This window comes from Nelumbo lutea, chromosome 4 (assembly GCF_056320005.1).
Source record: "Nelumbo lutea isolate HS-2025 chromosome 4, American lotus-T2T, whole genome shotgun sequence".
NCBI lineage: Eukaryota > Viridiplantae > Streptophyta > Magnoliopsida > Proteales > Nelumbonaceae > Nelumbo > Nelumbo lutea.
Window position 1 is genome coordinate 56,716,532 of NC_142687.1, and position 27,182 is coordinate 56,743,713.

The 27,182-nt window shown below is 37.6% G+C and overlaps 1 protein-coding gene across 6 annotated transcripts in view; it reads right to left on the minus strand.

Annotated features, from left to right (window-relative positions):
* Nucleotides 1–13,040: 13,040 nt before the first annotated feature.
* RHL1 (root hair initiation protein root hairless 1 (RHL1)) overlaps nucleotides 13,041–27,182 on the minus strand; it is a 42,695-nt gene continuing 28,553 nt past the window's right edge. For 3 of the 6 annotated variants that reach the window (XM_088941969.1, XM_088941973.1, XM_088941967.1), the window contains 8 exons: nucleotides 21,972–22,091; nucleotides 21,662–21,845; nucleotides 16,846–16,885; nucleotides 16,708–16,763; nucleotides 16,481–16,529; nucleotides 14,788–14,822; nucleotides 14,617–14,658; nucleotides 13,041–13,309 (listed from right to left, as the gene is read on the minus strand). In XM_088941969.1, coding sequence (XP_088798095.1) covers nucleotides 13,274–13,309; nucleotides 14,617–14,658; nucleotides 14,788–14,822; nucleotides 16,481–16,529; nucleotides 16,708–16,763; nucleotides 16,846–16,885; nucleotides 21,662–21,845; nucleotides 21,972–22,091 — 562 coding nt within the window. In that variant the 3' untranslated portion in view covers nucleotides 13,041–13,273. The remainder of the gene's footprint in view (nucleotides 13,310–14,616; nucleotides 14,659–14,787; nucleotides 14,823–16,480; nucleotides 16,530–16,707; nucleotides 16,764–16,845; nucleotides 16,886–21,661; nucleotides 21,846–21,971; nucleotides 22,092–27,182) is intronic. The other 3 variants (XM_088941972.1, XM_088941968.1, XM_088941970.1) reach the window with 3 other exon arrangements.

Genomic DNA, 27,182 nt, shown 5'->3' on the forward strand with positions numbered 1-27,182 from the left:
GGCAATTCAGATCAAATCCTATAAATTTTGACTAAAATATATATATATATATATATATATATATATATATATATATATATATATATATTTACAGACCAAAATAATAGAATAGAAAATTGTTGGGTGCGTAAATCTTGGCACCATTAAAGATTTCGATCTCCATCACACATACAGCATGTTAGGCAGTTTTTGTATGCCCTTAGCTTCAATCAGAATGATGTACATTATGAGTTTATTGTAAATGAATAAAAGTACATATTTGATTCATGTTCCTTTGGTATGTCTCTGTGTAATACCCTTAAACTGGACACTTAATGAGACTCGTGCTAGTTTAGATTGTTCACAGCCAGTGGGTCGGTCTGGGGAGACCTATCCTGATAAGGCTGACACTGATGTGCCACCAAGTCAGTTGGGGTGGCCTGTCTTAGCCGCCAGGGTGAGACCCAAGGCACATGTAGTGTAGGATTAATTGAATCTCTGAACCGGACTAGATTCCTAGTATTGCCCTGGACCTTAGAGATTAATGAGCAAAACTGAAAAGTTACACCCGACCCCTAGACTCCATTATGATACTGCACTAGGTGTCAGATTGGGCTATCTTTGATGTACCAATCAGTGAGATCCTTAGCAGGGGTCAAAACCTGGGTATGTTGGGACAGTTTGAGAATTCATCTGAGTGGGTGATCATAGTGATAGGATCAGCCCCTTTGTCAAACAAAGGTAATGATCGGGAATGCACTCTCTCTGATGGAAACCACGACTACCGGTAGCTAATTTCAATCGTTGAGATTTGTTTTGCGAAACATATTTTATACGAGATATAAAAGTATATAAATATTATGGTTTCTGAAATATTTGCAAATGTTTTAATTCCCGAGATCCATATAAGCAGAGAATGCAACATTGTTCCTTGTAGCCTAGGGAGAGGTCCTCTCTCATCGGGCAGTATTTTGATCATTATGGGTTGAGAGGTTAAGTGTAAGACCATTGAGAATAATACCTGATGGGCTAATTTTGCATCTGCCCACAGTCCATGGGTGTTACAAGGTGGCTTGGCCTAGGGTAAGTGTTGGGCCCATAGAGCCCATGTGATGGGTTTTAGGGGGTGCACTGCCCATAACAGTGTATTTGGCTAGGCCTTGTAACAAAGGTTGGGTTGAACCCATGTGGCTGATGTGTAGATCAATGCTTGGGTCCCACGCCATACAAGGAAGCCCAACTGGGCAGTAGTTAGGAAGGCTAAGTGAGCACATAACCTTAAATGGGCCTGAAGCCCATTTCAAACTGGGCTAATTTAATTAGTTAAATATGGGGCAAATTCTGGAATAGATTAGTAGATAGGATAGGGTCTTAACCCTATCCACTCAGAGAGTCCAAATCTGAATGTGATTCAGATCTGAAAACCTCCTAATAAGATTAGGAGAAGGCTGATCTAATCTGTTGATAAGATAAGGGTTTATCCTTATCACCTAAAGGGATGTCTGATCCAAATATGATTTGGATAAGCAACTCCTAATGGGATTGGGAGCTGATCCTTTAATGTTACAAAAGAAGGAAGAATTAAGCAACCCCACGGAATTCTTTCTTGCCACCTCCTTCCTGTTGCCGCCTACCCTGCCAGTTCGATCTCCAGTTCACTGGGAGAAATCAAGATTCGATCTTGACATCAGTTTGTTGTGAAGGGATTGATAAGAAGCTGCGCTCAGGTGCCATCCTGCTATTTCTTGCGAAGGACTAGGTTCTTGGAGAGAACATTACTGATTCTGCTCCATCCTACACTGTGCCATCTTCAGTGGGAGCAGTCTTTGGATCCTTTATTGGACGTGAACACCTTCATTGGGAGATATTATTTCTCTGTATCAGGTATAATCCTCTCCTATTGCTTTTGTTCAGATCTGATTCAGTTTATGATTCCAGATTGATCCTTAAAAATATGATTTTCTAAATAGGGAATGTGATTCCTAATTAAAGGGAGAGATTTTTTTTTTTAAATTCGCCCACCTTATTTCGCAAGATTTGGGCGTCCATACGATGGATCTCTTATCCCTTTAGTGGTATTAAAGCACAGGTTCAAATCTTGAACCAATTTATTTCAGATCTGAACCTACGCAAATGGGTAGAAGGCATTCTACCCGATTTTCGCAGATAAGGGTTTTGGGAAATTGTTCCCAAAATTATCGGCAAATAATCTGAAATTATTTTTTTATATAAATCTGATTATTATTTAGAATTTTTCTTTATGATTTTCTTGATTTATGAGTTGTTCATACAAAAGGAGATCGAAATCTTGATTTGCATAGGGAACCTACGATTTTGCAGTTTCATGTTTATTCTATTACATTTGGTCTGTAAAATAATTTTTTTTTTTATTTTTTAGACTGAATGGATAGGCATTCGATCTGATGTAATTATTAATAGAAATTAGGTTTTCTATTTATTTTATTATTTTGGATCGAAAATGGCGGCACAGAGAAGGAGATTTCGTAGATGGGAGAATCGTTATTTGCGATTTGCAGTTTGTAAAACTACAACCTGTGATCTAACCTCTGCTTTGCAGGATGGATTGTGCGAACAACCCTATTTGACTGATTCTTGTTTTTCTTTTATCAGTATTTAATTTTAGATTATTTTCTTGAATTAAAGATTTAATTAAAGATCAAACCCTAGACCCATTCGAACCAAGATTGGTTCAAATTGTTTGGACTGAATCTAGGGTTCAATCAAGGCTGAATGTCAGCCCTAATTTTTTTCCCAAAATAGGCCTGAGGATTGATAATTAATTGAATGCTTAATTCGGCCCAACCTGTAAAGGCCCAATTTTAAATTGTTAAAACTGCTAAAAGCCCACTTCGCAGATAAAGGTATTTGGGCCGAACTAATCAACCCTAATTCAGCCCATATACCTAGATAATATTAATGGTTAATATTATGGATTAAAAATGGGCTTCAAATGGGCTTTACAAATATTTAATTGATTTGATCAATTTATCCTTGCATATGATGTATGGATGTGTGATGTGCTACGTACATGGGCCATAAGTACTTGGCCTATGTTGAATCGGCAGTGGCTCTTGCGCACATCATTACCATAGTGTCCCTTTTGGTCATTGGATGACCTCTCTTAGTGGTGGGCCCCACACCTCATGCAGAAGTTACGTGCGGAACCCTAGCTGATTTGGGCCCACCAAAATCTGACTTTATGAAAGTCAATGGGAGCCACTTTGGTTTGACCTAGATCAAACTAGGGCATAATTATTGTTCCCTCCAGCTAATATGAGTGCATGTGATAGGGAGATTCATATGATGAACTCTATAAAGGCCTTCCATCATTAGCATGAGGATGGGTCATTCAGTAATGAGGAAATGCACCAGAAAATGGGCTATCCATTTGCTATTGGGCTTGTCTGAGTGTTTCATAAGATGATAGGGGCGTCATAGACCGATGTGGGAGGGGCTTCACCAGAAAATGGGAACTCTCTCATGGTACCTTGGCATTCACGAATATGTTGGGTAAGCACTCACTAGGAAGAGCTAAAAGATTGTTTCTTCAACCAATAAACAATATCAAGATCAAATCTTGATCACTCCAAGATGTGGGGATCGAACAAGGTAGGGCGACAAGAGCAAAAGGAGAGAACTGGAAGTAGATTGCAGATGAATTGTGTAACATTTTAATAGTTCACCCTCCTCTTTATATATAATCTTTAAAGAGTTAACTCACTAATCTAATTAGGAGTTTTTTTATCTAAATCTTTATTTGGATCTGAACTCATTAAGTGATAAGAATAATCCCTTATCTTATCTGTAGATCAAGATCAGCTACTCCTAATCTAATTAGAAGTTTCCTGATCTAAATCTCTATTTGGATCTGGACTCTTTTTGTTGATAAGAGTTAATCTCCTATCCTATTATGCTGATCCATACCCAGATTCGCCCCCTTTTACTTAATCATATTAAGCCCAGTTCGAATTGGGCTTTAGGCCCATTAAGCATTCAGGCTCATTTCCCTTTAAGTGCTGACCAGTTTGGTTCTCTTTGTATGGCTTGTATGGCATGGGACCCTATCATTGATCTCCACATCAGCCACATGGATTCAGCCTAGCCTCTATTACAAGGCTTGGCTGAATTCACTACTGAATACAGTAAACCCCTGAGTCCATCAGTATGGGCTCTTAATGGGCCCAACATTTACACTAAATGATCATTGGGTCCGGCAATCTTATGAAGGCCCAAGGACTGTGGGTAGATGTGAGATTTTCCCATCAAGTTTATTATCCCTAAATGGTTTTACGCTTAACCTCTTAGCCCATAATGATCAAACACTGCCCGACAAGAAAGGACCTCTCCCTCGGCTGCAAGAAACAGTTCTACACTCTCTACTCACATGGATCCCGGGAATTAAAGCCTTTTGCAAATGTTTTGTGAAACCATAATATATACGTATATCTCTATATAAATATATTTTGCAAAACAAATTTCAATAAATTTCAAATCAACTACCGGCAGTTTAGGTTTCCATCAGAGAGAGTGCATTCCCCACTCATTCACTTTGTCCAATAAAGGGGTTGATCCTGTCACTATGATCACCCACTCAAGTGAATTCTTGGACTGCCCCAACATACATAGGTTTTGACCCCCGCTAAGGATCTCACTGATTGGCATATCAAAGATAGTCCAATCCGACACCTAGTGCAATACCATAATCGAGTCTAGGGGTCAGGTGTAACATTCCAGTTCTGCCCATCTGTCTCCAAGGTCCAGGGTAATACTGAAATTTGGTATGGTTTAGGGTTTCAAGAAAACCCACACTGCATTTACCTCAGCTCTCACCCTAGCAGCTGAGATAAGCCACCCCAACCCACTTGGCAGCACATTAGTGTCAGCCTTGGCAATATAAACCTCCCCAGGTCTATCCAATAGCTGTGAAGATTCTAAACTAACACAAGTCTCATTAGTGTTCAGTTTATGGGTATTACACAGAAACATACCACAATAACATGAATCAATTATAAACATTTATTCATTTACAATAAATGTCAATAAGTACATCAATCTAATTGGAGCTAATGTCATACACTATCTAAGAAGCTTGGAGCTAATGTCATACACTATCTAAGAAGCATGGACTCTGGAGTACTCCGAGACTGGTGGGGGAGAGGCGCGGCGTTGGCCCTTGGCACTTGAGTGGGTGCTACGACTGTTGAAGTGCCCATCTTCATCCCTGGGGTTTTCCCTTCTACGGTAGTGGTGCTGTTCAGAGGGTTGGCGGCTATCTTCGGATTGCGCTAGCTCTTCCTCCCTTTTGCTAGGAGGCCTTGCACTCCTCCGAGGCGGGCTGGCGGGATGATTGTTTCCGAATTCTAAGGGTTCGACCCGTCGAGGGTCAATAGGGCCGAGGGCTTGTGGTTCTGTGGACTCGCGTTGGCTCTGAAGTCTCGACCCCTCTGCGGGGCAGTCCCCTCGAGGTTAGCCTCCTGCCTGGGGGCATACTTACTCAACGCGTTGAGTAAGGTAGTCCAGACAATCGAGGACCGCTTGGAACTGCTCTTTGGTGACCAGGTTCAGAGCGTTCTTGGCTCTTTGTACCATGTTGATCGGCACTTAGAGAGTTTGAAGATTTAAGTGGAATGGGAGAGTGTCTTAGTGACGTTTCCCACAAACGGCACCAATTGTTGTCGCTCGGATTGGCCAAGGGCAACACGGTAATTCCACTCCTAAAATCTGGCACACGGTCAAGGGCTTCAAGGCTTCGAGGTGCTTCCATAGGGAGCCAAAGCTGAAGGCTGGTTGAAGATTGGAGGGGTGTGTCTAGGTTGAAGACTGGATGTCGAGGCAAACTACCTCCTCGAGGACTAAAGAGACCGAGGACTAGTGGCCGAGGTGGATGATCTCGAAAGAGTTGGTGCGGAAGTTGGGATGCTTGCCTAGATGTAAGAGGGGTCCGAAGGGGCCCGAAGAGTTTGCTCTGCAAGGAAGGAAGTGTTAGAGGCCTCGGGTGAAGACCCGAGGCGCGGACTCCGATGATCAAGTTAGTATCCGCACAAGGCAAGTAGAAGGTTCGGTGTAGAGGCACCTAGACGAGGTCACTAGTAAGCACTAAGTCCTCAGTAGGAAGAATACCAAGAGTCTCAAAGGTTCTAGAGCGATTTACCTTGTGGGAGGTTCCTTGTATTTATAGCTAGAGCTGCCCGGGAGTAGTTAGGCTCGGATGGCCTAGATGCGAACCGTACAAGGGTTACACACAAGGATCTGGCAGAGCCATGCGGCACCCTACGACTGGGCCTGCCTGGTCCGCACAGAACGAGTTCGCACGCTGCACAATGGGCCTCTACTGGCGCCCGCTAGCCAACAAGTGTCGGCCCCGTACTAGCCAGCCGAATGCGCCTACGTCACCAATAGTCTTTTTTTGGCGCCACGCAAAGTCATATTTACTGCCTTTGTAGGAGAGAGATTTATAATTTGCACAATTGTATACTATGTTATTGTTGATATTTCCTCGGTTTGTTATTGAACATATTATTGTTTGGACAAGTTATAGTTGAGCGGTTGAGCCTGTTATTTGGACAGGTTGTGTTACTAATACAAAAAGCCCTAAAAACATGGATTTGGGCCCAAAGGATATAAAATTGACAAGAGCTGAAGAAAATAACAACTTACCCAGAAAAATGGGTGTTGTAAAAGAACATAGAAAAATAAAGAATAAATTAAATTAAATAGTAAATTAAGTAAAAAAACATAAATAAATACATTTACCTAAATAAATATTTTCAAAAAAAAAAAGAATAGGAAATGAGAATTTCCTTCAAAATCTGCACCGAAAAGGTGAGATGAGTGTTGAAAGTGCTTTCTCTCACCCAGGCTCATTGTCTTATTTGAAATGTATTTGATAAATATGCCTTTTTAGTTGAGTTATTTGTAGAAGTTCTAGAACTTTCTTGTTGATAAAAGGCCTTATTTTATTATTCCCATGTGATTATCTTTTCTTTCGAGTTACTTTATTATTTACGACAAAGGGCTTGCATGTCTGTGATCACATGCCCAGATCAGTCTGGTCACATTACATTTGAAGATTAGCTAAAGAGGGTTATGGGTCACATGAATTACACGGCAGAGGGACTCTCCTTTCACACACCCAAATGGGCCCAAAACATGTCACTTTGTGTTTTATTAGTTTTCTGAAAATGCTTGGTTCCGGGCATATGTTTCCTATGGGGCCTCTGTTGATCGAAAATTTAGGAATGTTTGCTTCAGTGACCTCTTTGACCAATCTAGTGGTTGGAGTTCTGATAAAATGTCCAAGTTATGGGAGAAAGTTGGGTTCATGCAGTCAGTGAGATGTATATTTTTAGGAACCCCCAAGATAAGCGTTTTATTTGGAATCGCTAAAAAAAATTGGTATCTGTCTCGCAAGAGACCAAATTAATCCCCACAAGATTGCCCCCCACAACGTCACACAATACATTCCTGCCTAGATAGAGTCTAAGAGTTTGAGTTTGAGTTTGAATAGGTTTAATCTATTTTATTCTACAAGTATGATGTAATTACCATGCTCAATCAATGCATTCTTTCTAGCCTTCTTTGAAATCTAACATGGTATCAAAGCCAAAGGTCTGAACCTAGAGACCTCCCACCGTGTTTCTAGTGTTTCCGATTGGTGGTTGGAATCTTAGCCACCCGTCGAGTCCGCTGTCTCTGTTTACATACTAGATTCCCATTTAGTCATGTATTTCTCTTCACTAGTTTAGCCACCCGCCAGGGCTACTCTCTCTGTTTACTTGTTATGTTTCCCATTCAGTTTTTTTTTTTTTAGTTTCCTTTGTTCTTAATATTGTTGCTATCTTTATTCTTCTTAGTTTTATTTTTAGTTTTACTTTTAGTTTCTCCCATCTTTCTATTTATTGACTTCTAGAGACAAGCTCACCTATCAGATTCAAGTCCCTATTCCAACATAACTTTGGATCCTATTGGTTCGGACACTTTCTGCATTTGAGATTACCTTCATTGACTCCTTGCTACTAGGATCTTTAATCATATCATCCTGAAAAACAGATTTACCTTCTTTATCTTCACTAATGATTCATCCTCATATATATTCCTCTCATCTACCCTCTTATTTGACATCTTGTTACACAACTTACCTCTTTACCTCTCTTTTCTCTCTCTTCTACTTGTCTCCCTCTATTTCTATTAGTATATGGCCATTGTTGGCCCATTTTAGATAGGCTCCAAAAGCCGACTCAATGAGATCTATTAGTGGCCTATTTTGGCCTAACTTCAATATGGTTTGCGTTGGCCCAATGAGGTCTTTGAAGAAGCAATAGGTTCTTGTCATTATGATATGTGATTGTCATAGCCATGGTTCAAAGTGTCGATATGCTCCTGTGTATTGGCAGGGGCGTATCGGTACTAAAAAATACCCGTTCAATGGGTTTTTTTAGTTTTTTTTTTCAAAATTTGATTTTTTAAAGATGTTTTTTAATGGTTTTTTACCAAAATAAGCGAGGGTCTCGAAACACCTATAAATAGGTGTATTGAGACTAAAAGATACAATACGATATGCACGATACGGGGTGTATCGTATCGATACTTTGAACCTTGGTCATAGCCAGTCATCCATTACTTGCCACACCATCTTCACAGTTGGACCACTTGCCACATTGTCATCACCGCAACTTCAAGTTTTGGATATATGCACATCATCACCTCCTCACCACATCATATCACAGTTGAGAGATGTGAACGCATCATCATCATTACAGCAAGGTTGAAGTAATGCCATATTTTAAACATCTTTTGAATCACATCAGGACTTGAAGGGTTGGAAGCTATCATCATCAATTTACAATTGTTTTGGTCAAACACATGATAATCATTGATCCGCATATGATTGAGGGGGCATATTAAGGATATGGATTGAGTTTGTTATATTATGATAGAGTTTGAGATGGCTTGAGATAGACTACATAAAGCCCTAGATAGAGTCCAAGAGTTTGTGTTTAAACATGTTTGACCTATTTTATTCTTAAATATGATGTAATTACCATATTCAATCAATGCATGTGCTCTTCTCCTTGGGGCATTTGGACCGAGGTTCTTTCTGGAGGGGATTCTTTTAGTTTGATTCTGGAGATACTAAATTTATTTAATTCTAGTCATGATAAAATAAATTGTATGGCTTGTATGGCTATTGCATGTTATTATATTTGGATGGCTAGGAATAATGTTATCTTTTAAGAGCAACAGTTTTGTTTGGATTGACTCATTATAACCATAAGATCTACATTTTTGGATTTTCAAATAACTTCTTTTGCATGTTCAAGTGGTTTGAATTGTCAATAGATCACTCCTTATAAACCAATAAATTACTAAGGGATCTTATGGTTTCGTCTATTATGATACTAATGGTTTTGTTTAAAATTAATATCAGTCAATCCTCATACTTCGAATAAAGGTATAACAGAGTGGGACAAATGACAGAGCTTTGGAAGTAACTATGAGTGTGAATCAGGCCTAGGAAGTCCAGACTCTTATCGGTCCTACTTCAAACTTAGTTTGTTGAGAACACAATTCTTTTCTGTGGTGGGGATGAGGTAAGTTGGTGAAGGGATGCAAGATCCATCATATGGATGGCCGAACCCTGTAGGAAGGTTGAGCGAAATTTTAAAAGTTTCTTTACCCCCATCCGGGAATCCTATTCCTAATTTAGAAAATTACATTTTCAATGTCCGTTCTTGTAACCAAACCGGACCAAATCTGAAACCAAGATTATGGAGGAATATACCTGATACGGAATCCACAGAAAAAGATCCTCCCAACGTAGGTATTCACGCCCAAAGAGTGTACTAAATCCTCCCTCAACTGAACATGACACAACTTAGGATGAGGCAAGATATGCAGGTAATTCTTCACCAATAACTTGTGATTCTTCAAAAAGAATCAAATGGAGAAGTGAGCACAGCTTCAAAATTGTTTCTTCTAGCAAGAAACAATATTAAGATCAAATGTTGATCAGATCCAAGAATTAAAGATCAAACAGGGTAGGGTGGCAAGAGTAGAGAGAAAAAGAACTGAAGGCAAAATCGGTCAAATTTAGTTGTCTTCTAAAATGTCTATGTATCTTTTTTAGGTCCGCCCTGCTCTCTATTTATAGCCTTATCTTATCTGCAACTCAATATCAGCTCATTCCTAATAAAATTAGGAATTCCCTGAATGAAATCTTTATTTGGATCTGGACTCTTTAAGTGGATAAGAATTATCCTCTTATCCTTATCTGTTAATCCAAACCTAGATTTGCCCATATTTAATTAATCCAATTAACCTAATTCGAAATAGGTTTTAAGCCCATTAAGCTTTCAAGCTCACTTCCTTTTAATGTTGGCTAGGTTGGCTCTCTTTGTATGGCGTGGGACCCTACCATTGATCTACACACTAGACACATGGGTTCAGCTTAGCCTCTGTTACAAGGCCTAGCCGAATTCATTGTTGAATACAGTGAACCCCCTGAGTCCATCACTATAGACTCTTAATGGACTCAACATTTACATTAAACAGCCATTGGTTCCAACCATCTTATGAAAGTCCATGGACTATGGGCGTATGTAAAATTAGCCCATCAGGTATTACCCTCAATGGTCTTAAACTTAACCTCTCAACCCTTAATGATTAAACACTACCCGACAAGAGATGATATCTCCCTTGACTGCAAGGTACAGTACTGCACTCTATGCTCACATGGATCTCGGGAATTAAAACATTTTGCAAACATTTTGAAACAATAATATATATAAGTATATCTCTATATAAATATATTTTGCAAAACCAAATTTCAAACACATTTGAAATCCACTACCGGTAGTTTAGGTTTCCATCAGAGAGTATTTTTCAGATCATTCAATTTGTCCGACAAAGGGGTTGATCTTATCACTATGATCAACCACTCAGATGAATTCTCGGACTGTCCCAACATACCCAAGTTTTGACCCCCTCTAAGGATCTCACTGATTGACACATCAAAGACAGTCAAATTTGATACATAGTGTAGTATCATAATCGAGTCTAGAGGTCAAGTGTAACATTCCAGTTTTGTCCATCTGTTTTTTAGGCCAGAGTAATACTGGAATTTTGGTCTGATTCAAAGTTTCAAGAAAACCCACACTGCATGTACCTCATGTCTCACTCTGGTAGCTGAGACAAGTCACCCCAACCAACTTGACAACACATCAATGTCAGCCTTGGTAGGATAAATCTCCCCAAATCTATCCAACGATTGTAAAGATTCTAAACTAACATGAATCTCATATGTATCCAATTTAATGGTATTACACAGAAACACACCACCATAATATAAATCAAATATGTACTTTATTCATTTACAATAAATGTCATAATGTACATCATGCTGATTGGAGCTAAGGGCATACATTGTCTAACAGTTAGGTGAATAATCTGAAGCAAGTGATCAATGTCTTCGAACAGGTAACTAATCTTAAAATGAATCTAGACAAGAGTTGTGTGATTGGCATTAATTTGAATGAAAGTGAGATGGAGAATAGAGCCCGAATTTTGGGGTATGAGATTGCCCAATGGCCATTGACCTATTTGGGGTTGCCACTAGGGGATAACCCTAGTAAAAAGAGTTTCTATAACCCAATGATTGAGAGATTCAATAAGATGTTAGCATCTTGGAAGAAAAATTACCTATTCGTGGGAGGTAGGATAAATCTGATTAAGTCCACATGACAAATATGTCTGTGTACTTTTTTCGGTATTTAAAATGCCCAAAGGAGTATGTAGAATTTTGGATAAATTAATGACACATTTCTTATGGGAACCAAGAGAAGAGAAAAATGATCATAGGGTCAGGTGGGTATGATGAGAGATTTCATATGTGAATTGAATTATTAAGTGTTGATGTGATTATAATTTTAATAAACATTGTTTAGATGTTCACATATGTTGAGTATATTCTTCATAAATTCTATTAAAATATATTAATTTAATGTATATATCTTATTAAAGCCTTATAATTAATGTAATTGGTGTATTTTTATTTTATATAGAAGTTTTTAGAGTGTTCTTATCCGTATCTTAATTTTTCTCCAACGCACACGCGTATCCAAAGCGTATATCGGTATGGATCTTAAAATAACCTTTCTGATACGCTAAACGTATACGATACTTTAAACCTTGGGCTTAGATTAATTTAAATATGAATAAAAAAGTTGACTATAGATTAATTTAATTATGACTATAGCCTAATTTTATATATTTTCTAATATTTAATTATTTTAAATATTTAAGTGATATTTACAAAAACTTGAAACATTTAATCATTAATAAAGTAAAATAAATAAAATAGAACATTAACAAATAATATGAAAAATTTTATTTTATTAAGTAGCAATAATTTATTATTTTTGTTAACAATATAATTAATCCAAATTACTAAATTACTTAATTAGTAAAACATTTTCTTAACAAATTATTAAAATAAATATTTAATTATTTTAACAACATTGATTCCTTTCCTTAGTTATAAGTTTCGGTTATTTCACTTTCCTTGATAAATCTCATGCATTGCACGGGTCCCTACTAATATAAACACATTTACTGGATAAAATGGTCTAGATCCAGCAAGGCAATAAGGCCTAGAAACCAAGAAGTTTTTAGATCAAAACTCAGATTTTGTTAGATATTAACTCCTCTACGGTGTTCATTACTCCCAAATTTTGTGATTATTTTTTTCAAATTTTGCAAAAAAAAAATAAAAAATATCATATGGAAGACTACTTGCTCACAACCAATTCAGTATCCTTTTTTATGCATAGCAAACTTTTTTCTTTTGGTAGACATTGCAGGGGCCACTTCTAGTATAAAAACAAAGAACTATTTGTGCATCCAAAATTACTAATTTCAAACATATACATCAGTAAGCATGCAGTAGTTTTATACCATAATCAGTATTTTTAAAGCTGATGCATTGCTTTTCCTGCCCATAGACCAAAATATGAAGGAATGGCGCATGCTGATAAGCAATAAAGTTGTGTAAAATGGTCAATCTGCATATTCAATTGGACTAAAAGCCTCAGTATACATCAGTCAACTGTTGAGTGAATTAGATTTATACATGTTCTTTTCATTTTTGCATAGAATATTATCATCTTCACTACATGAAGCCACTACCTCACTGTATATTTCCACAAATAAGAACTCCTTGCTTCATGTTTATTGAAAACCAAAGTCAATTGTTCATTTCCTCACAGATGTTGCATTGTTAAGCTTCCCAGTCATCATCACTTCCATTAGTACCCTGAAAGAAGTGAATGATCATGAAAGTCTACACATTTCATGAATCATGAAATGCATTGACAGAATTGAGCAATTCTAACAGGGGACATTTGGTGTATCACTCAAGTTCTATCATCTATGCTCTGAAGACTTGGTAGGACCTATGGAAAGATGGCAAATGAAAAACATTGACACGAATCATGACTGTATGGTGTGCAAGTTGGATGAAGACCAGCATTACTGCATGTTTTTCAGGATCACAAATTGTTCTAAAGTTTTTGGGACATACAGAAAACCTTTCAGTGGGTTTCAGATCCCAGCATGGTTTGAGATCAAAGGCAACCTCTGTTTTTTTTTTCATCTTTTGTACCAAAAGAAAAGGTAGCTTTTGTTTTTATTACACCCAGCATTTTTAAAGGTCTCAGGCATTTTTTCTATCACAACTCACAAGTGAGGCTAATTTCGTGAGGTACACCTGGCCTGAACCTAAAAGTAGGTCCAAGTGTCGCAGAAATGCATATATTGGGATGGATGAGTGGAAAAACTCCACCATGGTTCATGATCGAAGGTCCATGTCAGGCATGTTTTGTCTCATAAGTGAGGCTTATTTTAGGTCACCTGGCCTGAACCTAGGAGTAGGTCCAAGTGTAGCAGAAATGTGCATACTGGGATGGATGAGTGGAAAAACTAGAATACTAAATAGGGTCAGAATTGATGTCGTTCAAAGGAACCTAGGTAGTTTGAATAAGTGATAAAATGAGAGAAAGTAGAAGAAAATGGTTTGATTACATGCATAGAAGACCATTAAAAGCACACCTAAGAAGTGATCTATTGCAAGTTGAAGGGGCTAGAAGGGCTAGGGGTAGACCAAAAAGTAGAAGAAAATGGTTTGATTACATGCATAGAAGACCATTAAAAGCACACCTAAGAAGTGATCTATTGCAAGTTGAAGGGGCTAGAAGGGCTAGGGGTAGACCAAAAAGGACATGGGTCGTAGTAAGAAATGTTTTAAGTGCTCATAATTTAACAATGAATATGGCATTAAAAAGAATGGAATGGCGAAACAGAATCCATGTAGCTAACCCCATATAGTCGGGATAAGGCTTCGATGATGATGATGAATGACATATGTGAACCAAAGTGCACCTCGCCTTGATTGTTAATATGCTTGATGAATTAACTTTGAATTTGATGTCATATAACACATATGATAGAACCAAAGTGCACCTTGCCTTCTTGTTTTCAGTTCGTTGCTAATGCCATATAACACATATGATAGAAAAACAATCTTATTAAATTAAGCTTCATGAAGCTAGCAGGAAACCAGACCTGTGATTCACTCGAGAACTCTTCTATATCATCATCTTCAACCTACAAAGTTTGAAGATGGCATTAGTTTATCACCAAGTACCAAAGCAATTAATTATCAAAAATAAAAAGAAATTCCCATATACAGGAAAACAGTAAAAGCAATTTACACTTGTTCACAAATGCCAATACCTGAATCTTCTTTTGCATTGTTATCTTTCTTGTTCCTGCACTTTCATACAAGTCACACAGATTGAGTTAATATGCCAATGGTTCAGCATGCATAGGTAGTACATGCATAAGTTTACATGCCTCGTTTATAAATCAAAATCTCTTACAAGAAAGAGCTTGATTTGACAATACCTATAAGGATGAATATTATTTAAAAAAAAGTTAAAAAATTTGATTTCAATGGAAATGTCAACCACATAAAAATAAGAAATATGTCAGAAATATCAGAAATTTCATGCAGATTTATTGCAAAATATTAATCTACAAAAAACCATTTTTAACATTTTTTGGAATTATAAAATGGCACAATCTTTTAAATAATTATATTTGTTATAAAGTGATAAAAATGGTACTTTTTAAATGATTATTTCAAGCAAGCCTCTTCCTCCACTTTGGATAAAGTTAATATACACAATAATTGTTATATAGCACTCAGTGTTGATATTCTTAGTTATAAATATAACTTATTATATTTTATTTAACATGGAAGTTATGATTCCAGTCCCATAATTTAACAATGGATCAATGCATTTGGCACTGAACAGAATGGAAAGACAGAAAAAGATTCATGTAGCCAACACAATATAGTTGAGACCAGGCTTAGATAATGATTGATGACATAGTTGTCAAGGTGACACCTAGGCAACAAGGCGCCCTTGGAGGCTCACCTTGCCTAATCGCCAAGTAGTTTTGTACATTGTGTGATAAAATACTTCTATATTCTTAATTTTGAGGTTATAATTATAAAATGGACAGTACTAAATTAAAATATTCATTTTGTGTGTTTATATACTATTTTCTTTTTTAATGAATGTGTTTATATACTAATTTCCTTTTATTATTTTCTTATTTGGTAGGGTTTAATCAACAGAAACATTGCTAAATGCTACATTTTCTTCTTCTTCTTTTCCTATAACAAAATAGGGGTTCAGCCCCCATATTTTTTGAATTTTCTTTTCTTTATTCTTTTTCTTATGAACATGTTGATTTTCTATACTTAAACATGAAGTTTATATTTTTCTTATGAAAACTATGGATAATTAATTATTAAGGAAATATGGTTATGGAACCGAGGGAAGTACCCTAGGATATATGTTTTTTGCTTAAAAAAAATCCATTGCCTAGGCAACTAGGCAACAAGGTACTCCCCAATTGCCTAGCCTCGCCATGGCGCCTTGAAAACTATGATCGACAATGATATCAGAAAGACTTATAAGCAATCAACTGGATTGGTAGTGGTAACAAATCAGGTGGGTATTCATTGAAATTCACCTTGGGGGAGGGGGGGTTTGATCCTTTCGCAATAGCTTATTATGTTAATGCATTGACTATATTTCATCAAGTTATGTAGAAAAACATTTTATAAAGAAAAATAACAAGGAAAACTTCATCTACCATGACAAACTTAAAAAATAATGGATTTAAATATAAGAGTCAAATTAAAACAAATTATTCGGATGATCTATCTATATGTAACTACTGAAGCTCAAACAAAACCATTTTACTGCCCTTTCTTACCAGGAAGCCAAATCCAAATCATATGGGGCATGTTGACACTAATCCATGCATTACATGGATTGCTTCTAGTACCTATATTAATTAGCTGTTTATAGGTAATTAAAGCAAATCTTATAATACTAAATTAAACACTGACCGGGCTTTCTTTCATTGACCATTCTCGCTTTCTTTCTTGGTCCCTGATCCTGCAGGAGAAACACTTAAAGAAGTGCCAGCACACACACACACACACACACACAAATAACAGATAAAGAGGAAAAAGGATATTCTCTCATATTAAACTCATCTTCATCAGTCATCACTAACAGACCAGAAGATAAGTTGTACAAGATATATATTGTATGGACTAAGTCAGCATCTTACCTTAACTTGACCAGTCTGTTGTTCTGAATCAGCATGCCTCAACTTCTGATGAGAAACTGGAAGGCATCAGTAGTTCAGGTCATTCAGATTACATTGATCATTCAAAGCTAAAAGAAATAAGTCAGGAGAAGTATAGACCTTGTGATTTTAAGGATTTACTTGAATTTCTTGAGGACTTCTGAAAACAAAACAACTTTTCATTAGTCACACTTAAAACTAAAGATAATATTTTACGTATAACTTTAGTTGTCATCCATTTATTTACAAATTTCACAAAATGCTTAGGTACCCAACAGCTCCACTATAAGAATTGTTATACCATATGGATTTAAAAGTAGACCAATTACATATTTCAAAAAATGCTAAGGTATCAAACTGCTCCACTATAAGGCCCTTTTCCCATCAACTAAACTAATAAAGTATCGGTAGCCACCCTCAGATGTTAATAGTAGTGGGCCCCCACACACTGGAATGCACAATATGAAATGGAAAATTGGATCTTCTATTACATGAAGGAAAAGATGTTCTGCATTGCTTCCTTAACTGGCAAATTTGACATTGAAGGTTACACATTCAACATGACTTAAATAACGAAGGAAACAAATATTAATAACTTGAAGGACACATGACCTAAATGGTTGTTATGCCATAAAAACACCTGACTCTTATTTGAATAACTTGACTGACCACTTAACTCTAACGCTGATGCCACAAAACCAGTCATATTATCAAGAATATAGAGACTATCTACCATGCTTCCTCTACCAATTCAAGGAATGGGTAATACTGCTAATGGAAAGAAAATTGAAAAGAAGTTTCAGAATGTGCAACACATTAGCAAGGGCAAGGCCATGAGGAAGGAGTATTGATCCGTGACCTACAATGGAAGAGAACAATCCATTTGAAGCCTCACTTTATTTCTTCCAAACAGAGGACTAATAGGACTGAAAAAGATTGGACTTACCAATCATGAGGGGGGAATCAGTGGATACATGGCAGAGGCACCACTACCTAATGTAGACGCAAATGACGTAGAGGGAATACTAATAGCTGCACTATCCATCTAGCACAAAGCCCTGCCATAAGACTCCAAATGATCATGGAAGGAGTTATTGATATTCTCCTTGAGGTCAAAACCAGCAATGATGCTCCTGAGTAATACTAGTAGGCACATTATTACCTTGAGAATCCCAAGCTAATACATTAGCTGCACTGTACTTCTTTTGTCCCTGCATCAGCATCTTGTTCTGTTCCTGGCTTTTTGGTGCCCACTTCGTCATTCCAACAAGGTCCCAACAAGTATCAAGAGTATGCCTAAGGTGTAGGCAATGTGTATGTTAATTTATCATACTTCTTGTTATCCCCTTCATCACATTGTTACCACTTTTTGCAGCTAAAGCAATTTGTTGCTCCCCCTCAGCTATAACCATCACACTCTGCCTACTCTCCTCAAACTGAACCAAGGCATACACCTCTAGTACTAAAAAGGTAGCTCACTACTCCCCAAAAATTCAACTCTAAGGGGTTCATACACAGGATTCAGTCCCAACAAGAATGCAACAACTAACTTCTTATATGCCTTAGCATCTTTGTCATTTTTCCATTCAATGGCTTGATAATGGTCCAACTCCTTCCATACAAAAGTAAGAGCTGAATAGTAGGTTGCTAGACTGCGGTCCCCTTGTTTACAGGTTGAGGACTCCACCTATAATTGATAAATTTTGGCATAACGACTCTTCTCAAAGTAGGTTGATTTTGCCTACTCACATATCTCATTAGTCATCTGCCTACATGAAATTTTTTCACTTCATATTCCATAGCTACAACTAGCCGAGACATCACCATATTGTTCTCCTAGTCCCATCTTCATGTTCATCAATCCCACTTTTAGGTTCTTTCACCTTCCCATTAATATATCCAGACTTTGCTCTTGTTGTAACATAGAGCTTGATGTCCTTAGACCATTCCAAATTATTCAACTCATTCAAGGGTGTGATTGGCATAGGGAAAACCATACTTTCAGCCCCAACACCAACTGTTCCTTGTGACAAAATAACTCCTGAAGTGGTGCATTCATCAGTTGCCACTAGGACAGCTTTTACAAGCACCAAGGAGTAAAGCTGAGGCAAAGAAAACTAATCGCACACCTCTCCCAGTACTCACGTCAAGATAGGACACCAAGATGTAGCTGAACTGCTGGAGGAACACAAAATCTTTGCTCAAACACCCACTAAGCAACCTCCACTGATAAAACAGTCAATACACTTCATGGGATAACAGGGAACAGTACATCCCTACTAGGAGTCGCACAACTCCTTTACAGCACTTGCCACCGGAATATTCTCCTTGGTGTTATGGCTAAGAGAGAAAGCAAAGGAAGGGAGAATCTGTAGGTCTAACCAGTTTGATCAAGTTGTCTCCTCTATATAGTCCAAAAAACACAAAAAAAAACAAAAGAACCAGTGGAGAATGGAAGAATGAGAACAGAATGAATCAAGATTCAAAAAAAGGTTGGGCTGGTGGACCCTTTTCTTTGTTTATAATAGAGAGGCAAAATAAAAGATGAAATTACAGCAATAACCCTGGTGACTCAATAGAAAACTAACAATAAAAATCAGTTGACTCTACCACTAATAAAAAACAATATAAAACTAACAATATACTAACAAGAAGTATTATTCTACCATAACATATGGACTCAAACAGTTGACTCTACACAGGTGTCTATTACCCTAGAGAGATCGCTACACTTCATGGTCACAGTAATAAAAACAATAAATAAAAATAAAGGGGTGTTGTCAGACATGGACCCCATCCCTAGAGGATAATACATTATAAGTGGTTCTTAATACATACAACTAGTACAATGCCACTCTAAGCGAAAATGAAAAGAAATACAATAACAATATATAATAGTGTAGTAGATCATATAGTATTTTGTTAGGACAAAAACCTATCTACTATCCCTTTGCTCATAGTCCTCAAGCTGATGTGCTGACAATATCAATTTGTCTGCAAGTCATGGTGATTGCAAGTCATATCTTTAGTAAAAATATCAACTAATTGAAGATCAGAAGCTATGTGAGAGATAATAGTTATGCTGGAAAGATACTGACCATGAATGAAGTGACAGTCAACCTTGATATGTTACATGTTCATGGAAGATGGGATTCGAGGCAATATGAATAACATTCATATTATCAGAAAAGATAGGTGTGGGGGTTTAAAGACAATAGATGGGATGCTGTGAGCTAGGATAAATAAAAAGTATTCATGGGCTTGCGGGCAATGGACGGGATGCTAGAATTATATGGCTAGGACTACAAGAGCCTCACCATGGAAAGCAATCCAAGCTACTCTACCTTCTTTCTTTCCTTTGATCAGGTATGATTTGCATTCAGATAATCTCATTAAATTCTGGGAGCAAGTTTGGGTTGGGGATTTTCCTTTGGAGGAGCAATTTCCCTCCTTATATGCTATGTCTAATTTCAAGAATGAACCTATTTCTTCCTTTCTGGTATCTTCCAATTCTAATTCTGGCATTAGTTAGAATTTGAGTTTGAGATGGGCCATTAGGAACACAGAATTAGATAGCACTTTGACTCCATTGGGCATCCTAAAAGGGGATTTCCTAGATTCTACAAAACCTAATAGCCAGATTCGAACACCTTCCTCCTCTGGGTTGTTCACATGTACTTCCATCTTTAGTGCTTTAACTCAACCAACTCTTAATCTTGGATTGTCTTTCACTGTAAAAGAAATTTGGTGTAGGCCTACTCCACCAAGGGTTGGGTGTTTCTGTTGGGAAGTATTCCTAGAAAGAATTAACACTAGTGATTTGCTCCAAAGAAAAAGACCCAAAAGCTGTTTATCTCCTGCCATTTTGCTAAAAGTATTTGGGAATGGTTTATTTCTTTGTTTGGATGCAGGTGGATCCCCCCTCCCCCTTAATATGCAAAGCTTATTTGCTTCTACAACTTTTAGTTGGCCAAAGAAAAAGGGCAGGGTGATATGGAGGTGCGCAAAGGGCTGCTGTATGCTGGGCAATATGGGAAGAAATGAACTCAAGGATCTTCTCAGATGAGGAGAGAAGCCTGGAAACTTTACTGGAAGTAAACCAAATAAGGGTGACACATTGTCTGAAGACTTTGAACTTGTTTGAAGAATTTACAATGGATGAGTTACAGAGGAAATGGATTGAGACAGCAACTTCTGCAACGGCAAAGGAGGATGTCCTATTTGGTCTCCTTTTCCTAGTGGCTTTTTTCAAACCGAATTTTGATGGTAGCAATGCGGGAAATCCTGAGCCTTCAGGCATTGGGGGAGATTTCAGGAATGAGGAAGGAAATGTAATTGCACTTTTTTCAGGACCAATTGAAACAAGTGACTCTCTTCGGGTAGAGATACTAGTGGCTTTGGAAGGAGCACAAAGAGCTAAAGAATTGGGCATCAGAAGTTGATTATAGAAGGAGATTCTAAGGTGGTAGTGGGCTGGTTGAAGGAAGAAATGAACGGACTGTAGAAATACAGCAATGAAAAGAAGTTCAAGTGGCTAACAAAGGATATTGATGTAAAATTCTCATGGATTAAAAGATTTGCTAATTCTTTTGTGGATGGATTAGCTAAACAAGGGGTTAATAGGGTTTCTCTTCTCTGGGATCAATTGTAATTGTAATTGTTTTTCCCACCTGTTGGGTGGACTTCTTGGTTGGGAGATTTAAGAAAGATTATCTCCCTTTTCATGTACTGAATCCTTAATTCTGTTAATGAAAAGCTATTTGTTATTGATGAAAAAATACCATAAAAAAAAAAAAAAACTTTCAATATAAGGAATATCTTTTGTTAAGAACCATTGAATCCATCACTGATCAAAAAAAAAAAAAAAAGAACCATTGAATCCATGCTAAAATACATTCAGAGTTCTACTAATTTGAGAAGTGCTCTAAAGCCTTACCTTTCCCTCCATTTTCTCAAACAAGGTGGATATAGTAGTTTGAAGTAATGGACCAGATTTACTAAGAGTATGTTCTTTGGACTTCTTAACTGACAAGGAATGCTCTTGAATTTTGTCTGAGAAATTTGTCTTTGTTGTCACATTCTCATCAGTGGTGTGGACCACCAAGCTAGAATCTTCAGCCTGTGCTATCATTTAAGGGAACCAACAAACTCTTGGAAAGGCTATTTGGTTGAATGTGCATCAATGCTGAAAAACGAATTTTGATTTAACACAAAAATATACAAAATAATCATGTATAATGTGGATATTTCTAAATGAGCGCCTCTTAACTGCATCATTATGCTCCCCACGAACTTTCATTTCCTTCACTTCGGATTCATCAGAATCAGTACCAGCAGAACCATCTCCAGAAGAAGTTTCTGCAAAACTGCATCAGCAGAAAAAGAAAAAATGAAACCAACTAGATGCTTTAATGTTTGAAGTACAAAAAGAGAACTAATAAATTTCAATAAATGGAACTTATAATTTTTTTGGCAACTGCTGACCAGGGAAAGGGGTCAGTGCTTGGTGCAATAGTAAAAACCCCGGTTGACAAGAATGATGATGTGGATTCAAATTGGAAAGTAACCACTTCATGCAAAAAAAAGTGTCAGAGGTTAGGTCAAATACTCCCAAGACCCAGATAGCTAGGACCAGAATTGAGTATGGCCCTTTAGCTGCTGACCAGAGAACATGAAGGAGGATTCAGGAGGCACAGGAAAAAAAGGGAGAAATAGTACCTACGATTAACATGGTTTGGAAGTGCAACACTGCCACTTCCATGAAGAAGTAATTTACTAATTTTATTAATAGAATGTACAACAAGTGCTGTAGATAAACTTGGCTATCCAGCCAGAGCATCTCACTCTCTTCATCATTCATTGCAGAGCAACCTGCTGATGTCATAATGTTGTATTGTTGTCAGATGATGTAAGCAGGTCATACAGACCATAGGAGCCTCAAAGTCTGAAATCCATACCATTGCACAATGTATGGTTTTAGAAGAATTTTGAAGCAAGAAACAAATGCAGTTTCACTCCACTTTTGAATTTTCAAAAATTCCTCGTGTGAAAATTTGAGAAAATACAGATCTTCCAAATTTGTTTCATGTAATCCATCAAGCCATTCTTTTGCAAGTTTGACCACTCATATTTGATCCATATGAATGTACCAGAAGTGTTAACATTATTTTTTGAGTTATTTTAGTAGTCGCTCAAGATTGAACAGACACTCAAAAGGAGAAGAAAAAAATAAGAAAAGAAGAGGGAGAAAAGAGAGAGAGAGAGAGAGATTTTGATAAAAGAGAGTTGGGTTGATGTGTTTAAACAGCCGCCCCCCTCTTAAATTTATATGCTAGTATCATACTTGTAAAAGGACTGAATTGCTTACATGGTAAGATAAGATAACAAGATAAGATAAGATAAAGCTGAAAAAAGACTAATCCTAATCTTATCCTAATCTTATAAAAGACTAGTCCTAATCTTATCATAAAGAACTAATCCTAATCATAACTTATTGCTGACATACAAACAGTGGGGACCACCTTAGTGGGGTCCACATTAGTGTTCTCTACACTCCCCCTCAAGTTGGGAATAGATGTTTGTCATTCCCAACTTGCACAAATCTGCTTCTAACTTCTTCCTTGAAACCGCCTTGGTGAGAAGGTTTGCCAGCTGCATGTCGAAGGTGATGTATGGAAGACATACTTCTTGAGATGTAACCCTTTCTCTGATAAAATGCCGATCCACTTCAATATGCTTAGTTTTGTCATATTGTACCGGATTATGGGCTATATTGATGATAGCTTGATTATCACAGTACAACATCAAGGCTTTCTCATAAACAATACCTAACTCCTCAAATAATGATCTCAACCATAGGATCTCAGCTACACCATTTGCCATGGACCTATATTCAGCTTCAGCACTGGAACGAGAAACAACATTTTGTTTCTTACTCCTCCAAGAGACAAGGTTACCTCCTATAAAAGCACAATATCCAGAGGTAGATCTTTGATCATCAACACACCTAACCCAATCAGCATCTGTGAAAACTTCTATCTTCATGTGATCATTATTCTTGAATAAAATACCTCTACCTGGGCACCTCTTCAAATATGATAGTATCCTCTCAACTGTAAGGAGGTGAGTAGTCCTAGGAGAGTGCATATACTGACTAACCACAATGACTGTATAACTAATGTCGGGTCGAGTCAGACAAAGATAGAGAAGTTTTCCAACTAATCGTTGGAACATAGCTTTATCTTCAAGGGTTTCTCCACCCTCTACACTAATCTTGTGATTTTGTTCAATGGGTGTGTCAGCAGGCTTAACACCCAACTTTCCTGTTTCTTCCAACAAGTCAAGAACATACTTTCTTTGAGAAACAAAAATCCCATGCTTGGATCTGGCTACCTCAATGCCCAAGAAGTATCGTAGTTCTCCCATATCTTTTACATCAAACTCTTGATGAAGAAGTTGCTTAAGGGACTCAATCCTAGTATTATCATTTCTTGTTACTACAATATCATCCACATATACAAAAAGCAAGGTTAAGGAAGAATCCACTCTCTTAATAAACAAGGTGTGGTCTGACTGGGCCTGTACATATCCGAACCTTTCAAGGGCTTGTCTAAATCTATCAAACCAAGCTCTAGGGGACTGTTTTAGTCCATACAAGGCTTTATTCAACCGAAAAACCTTCTTTCCTGTCTCTGTACCATAAAATCCAGGAGGCAACTACATGTAAACCTCTTCTTGCAAGTCTCCATTGAGGAAGGCATTTTTAACATCCATCTGATACAATGGCCAAGAGTAGCTGGCTGCAAGAGATAATAAGACTCTGATTGTGGTAATCTTTGCTACTGGTGCAAAAGTTTCCAAGTAGTCAATACCATATGTCTGAGTAAATCCTTTTGCAACTAACCGGGCCTTATACCTTTCAATAGAACCATCGGCATTATGTTTCATAGTGAATACCCATCTACATCCAACCAGTTTCTTACCTTTAGGCTGATCAACTATCTCCCAAGTATTGTTTCCGATGAGGGCATTCATTTCTGCTTTTATTGCATCTTTCCATTCTGGTACTTCCAATGCTTCCTGTATTGTTTTGGGAATGGGAACATCGGCAATGGATGCGAGAAAAGACTTATAGGAGGGAGACAAATGATCGTAGGACAAGAACTGAGAAATGCTGTGAGTTGTGGATGTGGTGCAACGACGCTTGCTCTTACGAACTGCTATGGGAAGATCAAGATCATCTAATGAAGGTGAACTTTGCAAGTTCACAACTCTCACATTTCAAACTAGGCATCTGGATAGATTCAAACAAACTAGGAAACAAACTCTTCAAAGCCCGAAAAGATAAATGACCCATCCTATTATGCCAAAGCATAGCCTGATCAACAGACTGAGAAACACAAGACCTCTCAGTCTCACTGTCTTCCCAATGAGGACTCCCTCCAAGCAGATAGACTCAATTTGCCTCACGGCCAGTCCCAATCACCTTCCTTGTCTCCAGATCCTGAAAAACACATCGATCCGGAAAAAAAAATTACTAAACAATTCTGGTTTTTTGTAATGCTATTAACTGAAAGCAAGTTAGTACTAAGCTTAGGAACATGCAAAACCAAAGATAAGGAAATAGCATTAGATGTCTCCCTTGCTAGAAATAGGAACGAGGGAGCCATCAGCAATGGATACTTTGTCTCTGCCTGAAGATAAGTGATAGGTAGTAAATAATAACGACAAACCAGTCATATGGTCAGATGCTCCAGAATTTATTATCCATGAATGATCTGTATTACCTATGACTAAGGCATGGTGAGCTGAGGCTCGATTACCTAAATGAGCAAAAGCTGAAGTATGGGGTGCTAATGGTGTTTTAGGAGGTGGAGCTGAATTACCAACTTCATTTTCCAGCTGAACTAGAGCAGCTCGGACAACAGCTAGAGTATCTAGAGGATTACCTCTTGTGCCAGATGAAGTTGTACTATCAGTGTTAACAACCATATTTGCATTCCTCTTTTTGTTTCTGAGTTTTGTTGGAACTAAATGTGGATGTAACTTCCAATAGGTCTCTTTAGTATGTTCAGGTTTCTTGCAATGCTCACATACTAGGTCCTTCTTAGCTTCCTTCTTCATGTCTCTTTTCTTATCACTCCCAAATTTGGGCTTAACTACTGCCAGAGCTAATTCAAAAGGTTGTTGCTGTAGCATAACTTTTCTCCTAGTCTCTTCGTTGTGCACTAATGAATAGGCCTGGGACGGAGTTACACTGTATCTTGCCAATAGTTGCTACCTCACAATATCATATTCCGAATTTAGACCAACCAGGAACTCAAACACTCTATTAGTTTCAATCTACTTTCTGTAAATCTGTGCATCCTTCTGACTTTCCCATTCAATTGATTCAAGGTGGTCAATTTCATGCCACAGGGATTTCAAGATTGAAAAATAAACAGAAACTTGTTTCTCACCTTGCTTGAGATTTTTAACCTCACATTTCAGCTCATAAGCCCTAGCAACATTAAGGGGCTGAGAGTAGGTTTCTTTTACAACATTCCATATTTCTTTGGCTGTTTTTGCCCACAAGCAATTTCAACTGATGTGTGGCTGCATGGAATTGCACAGCCATGTCATCACCAAATAATTTTCCTGAATCCACTTAGCATAAGTGGGATCCTCCTTATTTGGTTCCTTCACATCTCCCAACAAATAGTTCAGTTTTCCTCTTCCCCCAATGGCCATCATGGCTGATCGGGCCCACTCTAAGTAGTTTGAACCATCAAACTTTACAATTGTAATTTGGAAGGTGTTTTCAGTCATGCCACCTAAACCAGTCCCAAAACCACCCTCCCCTTGGTGCTTGAACTCCATTCTTGGTTAGAGGTTAAGCAAAAAACACCTTCTATTTACTGTAACAATAATCCTACTAGGTTTGAAAAAAAAAAAAAACTAACGACAGTAGGTCTAGAAGCAGAAATCAGATTCAAAGAAAGAAAAAAAAATTCCAATTCACTGTATCACTGTATCAATCAGCCTACTAAATCTGAGAACTAATAGCAGTTGGCCTGGGTACAGAACTCCGAAAACAAAGATCAGAGAACAGTCCTGGATTTCAAGGTTTTCTCTTAAAACCCTAGAAGAGAAAAAGAAAAAAAATTCTATATAACCGTACCTCACAAATTAAACTATCCTTGTTGCTGCCCTCAAGAAGGAATAAGACCTTACCCAGGAATTTCTGAGAAAAAAAAAAACTGATCTTGATTCAAAAAATACATGCTGAAATTCTGATCGCCAACTTTAGTTTGCTCAAAACTGATCTTGATTCTGATCAACCCGAGAAACTTCTGAAACAGAACTGATCTCGGAGAAAAATCTTCTTGATCGCCAACTTCAATCTTGATGAGAGAACCAAAAAATCTGATTGGCACCTCCAATCTTGACCAAAGACCTAACCTTGATCACTTAATTCT